The sequence below is a fragment of the Acomys minous genome (assembly GCF_964271855.1).
Source record: "Acomys minous genome assembly, chromosome: 12".
NCBI classification, from domain to species: Eukaryota; Metazoa; Chordata; class Mammalia; order Rodentia; family Muridae; genus Acomys; species Acomys minous.
The window spans coordinates 100,683,817-100,696,489 of NC_140493.1; the positions used below are offsets into that span (position 1 = coordinate 100,683,817).

Here is a 12,673-nt window from a genome sequence, read left to right on the forward strand (position 1 = left end):
TTATCAAGAGATTGGATATTTATAGTAGATCTGTAATGTACAGGTTTCATTGTCTTTTCTTTATATACATTCTTCATGAATGTATATAAATTTCTACTTTTAATAATAAAAATCTTACCATTGAGGCAGATATTCTTGATATGTGTCTTTTAGTTGTATAGTACACCATGCTTTTATTTGTATTTAGTCTAGGGTGCCTGTTTTTCACTTTGAAAGTTCTCACCTATGAGTAATAGTTTTAAACTTAACATTTTTGATATTATAAAATATTTTGACAAATCACTTTCTGCAGTATACAAAGTGAACAGCTCTTATGAATTTTACATACATTTACCAGCTTAGGTTACCAGTTCATAACGTTCAATGATATCTGAAGGATTATTCTGGAAATCTGCCAGCCTAAAGTCATTAAAAGATTCTAAGCAACAATTCAACATCTTTTTCAAATTTAAGAAATAGCATATATGGCATAATTACCCAAAGCGAAGGTCATAGAAACTACTCAGGCCTTTGAAACTTATAATTAAAGGATTAATATCAACTTATGAAGACACTGTCATTTTAGCTTAAAGGGTTTTCTAATTTCAATTCTCTTTTTCTTTGATCTTTTTCCTGACTTTTTCCTTTGAATAAAAAATATGGAGCTTTATATCCTTAAATTTTAAATTAAATATTTAAATTTATATAAATTGATTGACAAATAACATCCATACTGTATCCTCCAAATAATTAACTTAGAATAGTCATCTTGCTGTGGGTCTATGAACTGTAGACAGCTGTAATGGGTTACTATGGCACCTCTAAGCATGACAAGATTTTGTAAAAGAAAAAAATAACACAATACCAACTTGTAAAATCTAGAAATGATACAGAACTAGGATACAGTGAATCAATATTCTCTTGTTATGAGGTTTGAAGAGAGAGAAGGTGTGTGTGTGTGTGTGTGTGTGTGTGTGTGTGTGTGTGTGTGTGTGTGTACTCACAAGTGTAGGGCTACATGTGTGAGTGGAAGTGCATATTTACGCGTCTGTACGTGTGTTTAGAAGCCAGAGATTGAGGTCTGGTATTTTCCTAGATGGCTTATATTTTGAGGCAGCATCTTTCACCACGCCCAGAGCTCTCTGTTTGACCAGTTAGCTAGTTAGCCTGCTCTGGACATCCCCATCTCCATCTCTTGCCTGCTTGCACTACAGGCAAGCACATTCCTACCTAGCTTCTGCTGGGCTCTGGGGATCCAGACTCAGGTCTTCATGCTGTATAGCAGGTTCTTTACCCACTGAGCCATCCCTTCAGTCCCTGAGGTTTAGAACTTTAATGTGTGTGGATGATTTCCAGCTAAGCCAAGTCAGGATGATGAAAGGGTTGTCTTATCTTACTAAAAGCTAAGATTTTTATCTTTTTAACAGGATACCAAATAAAATAACTCAACCAAATTAGCTTATTGTTTCTTATAACAAGAGGCAATGTATTTTCTTGTTTATTTCCTTTTTCCTTTCTTTTTAAAGCACTAGTTCTCCCCTTCTCCTGCTTTATGTGTTCCTGTGAAGCATGTATCCCATAGGAAAGCCCCTAAGTCAACACTGGATTCCTGCCTGGGTGGTTGTTATTTACTAAACAGAGGGTTTCTCTAATAATGCTTATGTACACATGATGAACACCCTGAGGAGAAATGAGGCAAACAATACCCTTCACAGTTGCTTCAAAAAACATATGTAGGAATAACTTCACCCAAGGAAGTGGATGACTATACAATAAAAACTATACAGCACTGAAGAAGACATCAGAAAATGGAAGGCTTTCCTATATTCATGGATTGGTAGGTTAATACTGTGAAAATGGCCATCCTATCAAAAGCAGTCTACAGAATCAGAGCAGTCCGTATCAAAATCTCAACACAATTACACATACAAAAAATTTTAAATGTAAACTTGACATGGAAGCATGTACAAACACACGCGCGCACGCACACACGCACGCACGCATGCATGCACACACAAAGAAAAGAAAAACAGGATAGCTAGCTAGCTAAAACAATGCCAATTAGTAAAATAACTGCTGCAGGTATCACTATCCCAAATTTCAAGTTGCCCTACAGAGTTATAGGCATAAAAACAGCAAGGCATTTGCATAAAAACAGTCATGCTGACTAATGAAATAGAGTTGAGGACCTGGACAGACACCTGAATCTATCCACTGGAGGAAAGGCAGCGTCTTCAACAATGTGACATTCGTCCAACTGGATAGCTCTGTGTGAAAGAATGAAGATAGGTGCATATCTATCACCCCGCACAAAGTTCAACCCCAGATGGATCCAGGACCTTAATATAAGGCAAGATATTTAAAATCTGATAGAATGAAAAGTAGGAGCAGGCTTGAAAACTCCTGGCACAGGAAGAGGCTTTCTAAATAGGGTATATCTAGTGCAGACACTAAGACCAGCAATTAATAATTCAACCTCACGACACCAGAAGTGTTTTGTAGCTAAGGACGCCATCATTCAAGCAAAGACACAGCCTACGAGTGGGAGAAGATCTTTACCAGTTAATTAAATGTCTGGCAGAAGGTTAGGCTATACCAACAGTTCAAGTTGCTTATATATTTGTGCTGCAAAGGGTCCTTCTTACCTGGGGGCTGCCAAGCTCAGTGCTAATGGACTTCTCTGAGGGGGCTAGAGCAGGCTGCTCCCTTACAGGGCTCACGTGTTCCCTGTCTTCTGCCCTCCCTCCCTCCCCCTGCCTCTGCAGGAAGTTCAAGGGTGCTCTTCTTTTCTAGAAACCCAGGGGACCAACGCAGTAGTCCCTGCATTTGGAAGGTAGAGATCAGAGGGCCAGGAATCCAAGTTCATGCTTGACTGTGTAATAAGTTCAAGCCAGCCTATGATACATGAAGCCTTATCTCAAAAACAAAACAAAACAAACAAACAAAAAAAAAACCAAAAAGTTGATTGAAAATAATCTAGGGGAAAAAAGAAAGTCTAGAAATATAAATGAATGCTTGCTTAATTTTAAATTAAGCATTTGAAATCCTCCAGCCTAGCTTTCCTATATTCTAATAAAACCATTTAAAGATGAGAATTCTTCCATTCATTAGAAGTCATTTTCTCTGTTTGGATGCTCATGTGTGAAAAACTTAATACCTAGAATAAGTGGAAATCTCTTAGGAAAGTGCATAAAACCTTTTGTTTTGACTTGAGAACTTACTTGAGTTCATCTGTTGTCTTCACATTAGTATTTGAATTGAAAGCTGTTATCAACTAACAGAAGTAAGCATTTGTGTGCCCTGCACACGAGGTGCTTGTGACTGTGAGATTAGCACTGTGATCGTATGTCTCTTTTACTTTGATTCTGTGGGCCTTCAGACTACTCTTCTCTGACTAGTGACCTACTCCTTGGTTAATATAGCGTAGGAAATCAAAACTTAAAAAAAAAAGTATATACCCCTAGAGAGTGGCTCACTTACAAATGTTTTAAGTTCAATGGACAAATTTCATTTACATTTTTAGAACATTGTATCCCACAATCACATGGCTTTCATTTCAGGAATGCAAATGTGCCTTGATATCAGAAACAGTTAGTATAATTCATTGTATCAATAAGGTGAAAGAGAATATTTTTGTAGTGTTCCCTCTCTATTACAGTGAGCCGAAGCTTTGGTTTAAAGTTCCCCAAGATACAATGACAAACTAGAAAGTGGATTTTATTTTCTCTCCTGGAGTTAGTAGGATGACTGGCTTAGAGGAGCCAGGCAGGGGCAAGGGGCGGTCTCTTAAGAACTTAGTTTCTTGGTATATCTGGCTCATGCCAATGTAGGGATTCCATCCCTGCACCAAAGATTTCTGCCTCAGTTGGCACTATTTCCAACTAATGAGGATAAGGAGTCAGAATGAGAAAACAAGTCACTTCCCTTTAAGAATGTGCTATGGGAGCTTCTTATATAGTTCTCCTATGCCCCTAAAGAAGACTTGGTTTTAGGACCACAACTAAGAAAACGTGGGCCTGTTGGCTTTCATAATGCTAAAAGGCAGAAGGAAGCTATCATTTGGAAGAGAGAAGAGGATGTAAGAGGGGCAGGAAGGAGGCAAGAGATGAGGGACAAGATAGCTCTGTAGTGATGGCTCACTCTGCACATTTGATGCCTGTGTTGGATACAGTCCTGGCCAGTTAGTGCAAAGCAGTGAACAAAACAGGCAGACATCATGTCTGAGTTGAGCCCAACAGGAAAGGGTTGGCTGTATGCTGTGATTTTACATTTATATAGGTGACATACATAATTTTCAGTTGTCTATGAAATGACACAGAAGATTAAAAACTCTACAGGATCAGGATTGGGACCATTTAAACAGCATAGCCACATTTCACTTCGTTGAGGTGAAGTTGTTATGGGCCATGTCAGTGTCTGGGTGAAGGGGTCACTAATAGCGCATCCACTACAAAGACCCCAAGGAGTAGAGAGGAGCAATTGACATGAGATGCCACAGAGTCCCAGAGCACCAATCACATCCTGTCTTCAGGTGATGCAAGGGCTTGCCTTTAACCCTGACAAAGGAAGGCATGAGAACATTTGTCCTTGAGGAGAACGCCTAGCCATCTGAGAACAAAGTAGGGAGCCAGCTAAGAAGCTACTTGGGTCATCCAGGTGAGACGTAACGGTGGCTGAGGTGAGTGTAGCAGAAGGTGGCAGATTCTGGGTGGATCTTAAAGTTAGAGTCATCGCGGTACGTAATGCAGAGCACGAGGTGGAGCAGTGGCCCTCAGAGAGGCTCACACACATGACAATGTGCAGAAACGCTTGGAGCTTATCTTATGATTGGATGACACTATGTGATTTTTAAAATAATATTTTTTTATTTCTAAATGTTCTGTATCATAACTACTTTGTAAAGTGAACAGGAATATTTAGGAGTAACTCTCTGTTCATATTTTTCCACATCTCTAGCCCAGGGATACTTTCTGATTGTTCCACTCCCAGAAGATCAAAATCAAGAAGAAAAGTCCGTGCTAGCCCCTAAGCTCAAACATTTGCCAGCTATTATATGAAACCAAGCCATGTGATTGTGATGTCACTGTCCTTCCTCACCTCTCCCTAGGAGATGAGAGGTTTCTCAGTAGTGTGACCCATGGGCCCAAGTCACTAGTCAGGGTAGAAAGGCATCGAGGATAAGCACAGTGGCTTTGCTGCCCATAGGCTGCATATGGGGCCCTCGTCACCTCGAGGATCCTAGTGGTGTCTGCAGGAGATGTGGGCCTCTCTGACCTTAGACCTCTCATCTCTCAAGGAAAGACAGACCCTGGAACGGATAGGGACAAAAGAAAAGAAGTGTAATTGTCTCACAGCTGAGCAGGCTGACAGTATGAGACCCCTGAGGGACACAGGACCATCTATCCCCAAAGAGAAAAAGGTAAGAATGAGACTGAGAAATACCTCTATGTCTCAGGTGGAGATTAAAAAAAAACAAAAACAAAACCCTAATTCTCATATAGCCTAAATTTAGACACTGGAGATGTGTACACAGCCATTCCCATTAAGGAGATTAAGGTCATCATCTAACTTTGTTGGGCTGAATTGCCTTGGAAACATCTAGAATGGTGTCTCAAAGTCAAGTGAACAGAAGGAATTGAGCAGAATTTTATAGAAATAATAGATTGTGAGCTAATTATAGTTACTCATTACCCAAAATTTTACAAAATACCATTTCCCAAAACAAATTAAAGTTGCTACAGTTTCATGGCTGTTTGGTAAAACATTTGCATAATACTATTTCTTCTTTCTACCATTCTTCTTTTTCTGTATTTATTTTAATTAAATTCATTAAAATTAAATTAAATTTAAATGTATTGACATATAACTTAACATTTTAAAGATTTTTTACTATATAATACAATAGCATTAACTACAGTTAAGTTGTGCAACTATTCCCATTTTTCATCTCCAGAACTTTTAATCTCACAAAACTAAAATAGTATCTGTCGAACAGTAATTTCCCGTTAGATTTCCCCCTTGCTAACCACCACTCTAATTCTGTTTCTGTATATTTGACTACTCTAGGTGTCTGGGACAAGGCAATGATACCTTTTTGTCATTTTTTAAAATTTCACTTAATATTAGGGTGCCGTAGCCTATCAGAATTTAAGTTTTGTAAGATTAAAAAAATTATTGTGTGGATATACCACATTTAGTTTCTCTTTATATCTATTGATGAACACTTGGTTTGCTTCTACAGTTTAGCAATTAGTGAGCATGGTTCTATAAAAATGTACTGTAGTTTTATGTTTTAATTTGTTTAATATATAACCAGAAGATCTATATGATAGAACAGGCTAAAATATAATAAAAGATATAAAAGTACAAGTGTATTTATTGTGATGATATGGTCATTTTTGCTATATTTCTATCCATGAGTATAGCTGAACTTTAAAGTTTTTTTCATGCAATATGTTTGACCATATTCTTTTTCTTTTCCGAACTCCTCCCAGATCTTTCCTACATCCCTAACCATCCAACATCAAGTTCTCTCTCTCTCTCTCTCTCTCTCTCTCTCTCTCTCTCTCTCTCTCTCTCTCTCTCTCTCTCTTTCTCTCTCTCTCCCTCTCTCTCAGAAAAAAAATCTTGAGGACTCTTTTGTTTTGGCCATGAGGACTGCCCTGGGCTGTGGTACCTAGTGACACTTCATTGGAGAAAACTGATTTTCCTTTTACCAACAGGTGTAGATTGCAAAGAACTTCTTTGTAGGAATGGGACTTGTCTACTTCTCCTTTGGGATTTTTTTCTGGTTTGAACTTGTGTAAGTCTTGTTCATGCTATAACAGTCTCTGCAAATTCATATGTGTATGAGTTCTGTTGTATCTGGAAAACACTGTTTTTGGGGGGAGTGGTTTTTTTTAATTATCCACCACTTCTGGTGCTCACAGTATGTCTGCTTCTTTTCCATATAGATCCCTGGGCCTGACGGGAGGGCTTGATAAAGACATCCCACTCAGGGGCGGGTGCGGCACAGTCTCTTACTCCTGTGCATTGTGCAGTTGTGGGTCTCTAGTTAATTACCATCTACTATAAGAAGCTTCTTTGACGAGGGTTGAGTGACACTTGGATCTTCAGGTATAGAAGTATGTCATTAGGAGTCACTTTATCACTCTGCTCCCTTAGCAGAATAATAGGTTTTCCCCTAGGCCCAATGCCGGTCTGGTCTCCGGTCCTTTGCCACTTTAGCACTTTCAGATATGTGTTCCATCTCATGGAGTGGACCTTAAATCCAGCCCAAACTAACTGGCATGTTACTCCCATAACACTGTGCCACCGTTGCACTAGTATATCTTGGAGGCCAGTCTCGGTCATAGGTCATCAGGTTTGTAACTGGGTGATTCTGATGATTACTGTTTTCTTTGGGCAGCATGCAAACCATGATTCCTAGTCAGTAGGGGTGACACTTCTAAGTGGGCACCAGCTCAATTTCTGCATGTTCATTGACATAAGGAAGTGGTGGTTTTGGCAATAGGGCCTTACTGTCAGGTCATGGAGGAATACCAGTAGCCTGTGACTCTGTGTGTGTGTGTGTGTGTGTGTGTGTGTGTGTGTGTGTGTGTGTGTGTGTAGGGGTGGCTGAAGCCCAGTAACCAGTAACTCAATAAGATAACCCACCCCTGGCACTGGAGATATCTAGCTGGGACAGTGTCACCCTATGAGAGGCCTTTTGGTCTTCTAGTATCTTTTTCAATCACGTTTCTCAGTGCTTTAAATTTTCCATTATAGATATCTTTTTTCTTTGTTATCTTTATTCTTAGGTATTTTTAAGGTGTTGTTAATATATTGTTTTCCTTATTCCTTTCTTAACATGTTCATTATCGGCTTATAGAAAACTTAACTACTTTTTGTATGTTAATACTGATATTTTTAGTCCTATTTTGCTGAAAATGTTTATTAGTTCCAGGTATTTTGGTGGAGTCTTTAGGGTCACTTATTTATAGAATCATCTCATCTGGAAATTAATGACTTTATTTTCTATTTGTGATTTTTTTTTAACTTTTCTCCTGTATTTCTATATCTAAGACTTCAAAGACTATATTGTATAGGAGTGGAGAAAATAAACATTTGAGTCTTGGTTGATTAGAACATTTGTACATTTAGTATAATGTTGGCTATTGCTGTGTCATTTATAACCTTTGCTATGTTGAGGGTTTTTTTTTCTGATTCCTGATTTCTTCTGTGTATGTAAAGGCATTTTCTGAATCTATTTAGATGATCATGTGATCTCAGTCCTTGACTTTAATGATGTATTATATAATATTCATATCGATTTGCATATATTGGAACATCTTTACATCCCTGGAATGAACACTATTTGAATATGGTGACTGATCTTTTTGATGCGTAGTTGAATTAGGTTTGCAAGTATTTTTCTATTTTTAAAAGACTTTAAAAATGTGTGTGTGGGGGGGAAGATATGGATATCACACATGAGGGCTGGTACTCACAGATGTTACAAGCGCTGGATCACAAAAGCTGGAGGTACAAGTGGTTGTGAGCCACCAGGCATCGATGATTGGAACCCAGCCTCCTAGGTCCTCTGCAAGAGCAACGTGTGCTCTTAACCACTGAGCCCTCCCTCTAGCCTATTTTGCAAGTATTTTATTCAGAATTTTGGTATTTGTGTTCATCTAGGAGACTGTCCTAATATTTTCTTTTTTATCTTGTGTATGTATCAGAGTAGCACAGCTTTCATAAGACAAATTCACTAGCACTGCTGCCTTTCTTTTTAATGGAACCTTTAATGATTTTCTGTGTGAGCTTCTCTAAGGTCTTGTGGAGTTCAGCAGTGAGCCCAGCCTGCCTGGCCTGGTTTTAGTTGGAAAACTTCTACTACTGCTTCACTTGCTGCAGATCTCCATCTCCTCTTGGCTTAATTTTGGTAAGCCATAGGAATCCAGAAATTGATCTTTCTTCTTTATTTTTCAATTTATTGAAATATGTTTTCTAAGTCACTGTATATCACTTTGGCGATATCAAATTGATGAGATTTGGTATCCCTTGAAAACAAATCTCTGAGCATGTCTGAAAGATTCCTAGGGTAAGTTAACTGGGGTGGGAAGACTTCTAAGTGTGGGCAGTACCATTTCACAGGTCGGGATCCGGAACTGAATTAAAAAAAAAGTGTGATGTGCACAGTATTCATCACACTCATCTTCCACCTCATAGCCCAGCCCCCAAGACTTAACCATGACTGAACCCTCATTCCTTATGCTGTTTCTGTCAGGTGTTTTGTTCCTGCAGTGTGTCAAGTGTCTAATACATATGTGATTATTAAAAATTACATTATACATGAAAAGATAGTAGGGAAGGTGATAATTTTAAATCCTTATATTTAAGATATAGATTATTCTTTAAGTATTGAAAACTCAGTGTTTATTTGAAAAATGAACATTTTAATGAAAAAGTTATAAAAATAAAATAATTTTCTCTATGTTTTAAATATCCCTTCATATTATATTGATCTTGATTACTTGTAAGTTTTGTAAATCATCCTTTAGAAATCAAGCTCCACATATTTTCTTCTCTGCCATTCATCCAAATGTAGTAATTTCCCACACTTATGAACTTAGCACGAGTTTTTAAAGCATACTTGTGATATTAGGCATTCTCAATTAATTAATTCTTTTAAACTTTTTAAAATATTGGTTTGTTTGATGAAAATTCTTCAACATATTTGAGTCCGAAAATTGTAAGAAGTTCCTGTCTGTCTTTTAAGTTACACTCTCTTAAAGTATTTTTCTCTTAATTGGTTGCTTATAGCTCTACTGTGTTTTTAAAAAAGTCTTTGTAGTGTTGCAATATTTTCTTCCCAGACACACACACTCACACACTCACATGCACGCTCACACACACACACACACTGACAAAACTGACTTACTAGTACTCACACACATGACATGCACACCTCACAGTTCAGACTACACTCCGTCCAGTGATTACGTAGCCTGTAGCACCATACTTAAAATTAGCAGCTCACCCAAGTATAAGATATAACATTTTTGTGTGTGTTTTAAAAGGTATTACAAATTATTATTGAAAAAAGAAGAGCTGTGGTTTAAGTGTATGCAGATGTGAATTTTGGCTAGCAGAACTATATTTAATATTCATCTGTGGTATTTCCTTGGCAAAGAAAATACATTTGTTTCCACTGCATGATTTTAAACAGATCAATAGACATCCTTAGAACACTCCCAGAAAACAACCCAGGGTCATAGAAAATATCTCATAAAATATCAGTATCTTTGAATCAGATTTGTGACACCTGGATATAATACTGTTTTTCATACTTTTGAATGAAGAATTTTAGCATATTTTAAGTGATATTTTAAAGATTTGTAGCTTAGTCCTATATTTCTCAAAACTATAATCCTATATATTATGGTTTAAGGTGTTTTTCAACCCCAGCTACTTTATTGAAGTGAAGGAAATACGCATATTAGAGACTTTCTGGAAACTAGAAGTGATCAGAATTTCCTGGTAACTAATGGTCCTTTCAGCATTGTATTTGATGCTTAACAACAGAGAGAGGTCATAATGGATGATGGGAACTCTCACATACCTATTTTTATAAAAGTATATGAGCAAATGAGTCAAGATATCTTAGCAGTATTTGCTGTGTACTTAGTTCAGCACTGAGAAAAATCATAAAATGTTTCTTTGGTTTTCGGTTTAGGTTTGGGTTTTATTTTGTTTTGTTTTAATATATTTTATTAATTTATTCATATTACATTTCAATTGTTATTCCATCCCTTGTATCCTCCCATTCCTCCCTCCCTCCCATTTTCCCCTTACTCCCCTCCCCTATGACTGAGGGGGACTTCCTCCCCCTGTATATGCTCATAGGGTATCAAGTCTCTTCTTGGTAGCCTGCTATCCTTCCTCTGAGTGCCACCAGGTCTCCCCATCCAGGGGATGTGGTCAAATATGGGGCACCAGATTTTGCGTGAAAGTCAGACCCCACTCTCCATTCAACTGTGAAGAGCGTCCTATCCATTGGCTAGATCTGAGTAGGGCTTCAAAGTTTACTGCATGTATTGTCCTTGGCTGGTGCCTTAGTTTATTTTTCAAGACAAGGTTTCTCTGTGTAGCCATGATTGTCCTGAACTCAGTTTGTAGACCAGAGTGACTTCAAACTCACAGAGATCCGCCTGCCTCTCTCCATGTGCTAGGATTACAGGCATGTGTCACACTCCTGGCTGGAAGCTTTTCTTATTCTTGTGAAAATAAAACATTAAAGAACTAAACAACTATATAATGTGGAAGAAAAATTCTACATTAGAGTAAGAGATAGGAGTCAGAGGAAGCCTATAGTGATAAAGCTGTTTTAAGGCAGAAGTGGGTTTTAGCGTGCAACATTTAAATACCACTAGATTGCAGGTGTTCATTAAGACAGTCACAGGACGAAACAGGAAATCTATGAGCCTAGAACTACCTGGAAGACTGTCAAATAGTAAGTAATTGTTTATGAAAGCCTTACTTATTTTAAGGAATATTTAAGGTGACTTAACTTTTTAAAACACAGTTTGCTTTTACTTATTGTAAGGTTCTGAAAGCAGTACAAGTACCTTTCATCAAGATTTTCTTATCATAACAGCCTATTTGTGCCTAATATAATGACTCAAACCTGGACATTGACACTGTACTGTGTAAGGTTATTAATTTTCTCTTTTATGAAGTTATGTGACAAAATACTTGACAGAAGCAACCAATGCAAGGATAATTTATTTTGGCTCAGTTTATAGTCCATTCGTGGCAGACGGCTATGGTGGCACAATCTAGTCCTTCTCAGGGTGACTCCCAACACATCACTTTTTAACCCTAGCCTTCCATCCACTGTTCTAAAGGACAGTGGCTAGCTCATAGTAATACAAAAGGCATTCTGCTCATTTATAAGAATCCCCAGCATCGGACAGCCTCTGACATAACTCTGGTGTCACATATTTGACTACGTCCCAATGGTGGGGAGGCCTGGTGGCACTCAGAGTAAGGATAAGCAGGCTACCAAGAAGAGACTTGATAGATAGCCTATGATTATATAGAGGGGGAGGAGGTCCCCCTCGGTCATAGACCTAGGGCAGGGGAATAGGGTGAAAGCAGGAGGGAGGGAGGAACATGAGGATACAAGTGATAGGATAACCATTGAGATGTAATATGAATAAGTTAATTTAAAAAATCTCAAAAGAAAAAAAGAATCCCCAACATCGTAACAGTTCTAACAGTGTTCAAAGGCTGATACTGTGGGTCTGGAGAGATGGTTTCGTGCATAAGAGCACGTGCTGCTTTTGCAGAGGACTCAAGTTTGGTTCCTAGCACCCACATCAGTGTGGCTTACAGCTGTTTGTAACTCCAATTCCAGGGAAACCTGACCTTTGCAGATCACATGCACATACCCGTATACATATACACATAATTAAAAATAATGTACATATTTTTAAAAAAGAATTAAAGCCTAAACTTGAAAGCTTAATGTTCAAGTTAATCTCTTGATATAGACCCCTATAAAATAAAAATTCACGTCATATACTTTCAATATTTATTGCACAGAGTAAATGTTCCCATGCCAAAAAATAATAATGGAGAATAACAAAACAAAACAAACCTGATTGAGGCAAAACAGAAAGCTCTCAGGGCGAACCAAACCCTCCAGTTC

The 12,673-nt window shown here is 38.0% G+C and overlaps 1 protein-coding gene across 5 annotated transcripts in view; it reads left to right on the forward strand.

Annotated features, from left to right (window-relative positions):
* The window catches only part of CEP112 (centrosomal protein 112), a 391,861-nt gene that overhangs the window by 233,920 nt on the left and 145,268 nt on the right, over positions 1-12,673 (forward strand). Inside the window, exon 1 of one of the 5 annotated variants that reach the window (XM_084751380.1) lies at positions 5,051-5,398. The exons of 3 other annotated variants lie outside the window; for them this stretch is intronic. In XM_084751380.1, the coding sequence (XP_084607506.1) occupies positions 5,237-5,398 (162 nt within the window). In that variant the 5' untranslated portion in view covers positions 5,051-5,236. Of the gene's footprint in view, positions 1-5,050; positions 5,399-12,673 lie in introns of those variants that run through there. One more of the 5 variants, XM_084751379.1, reaches the window with a different exon arrangement.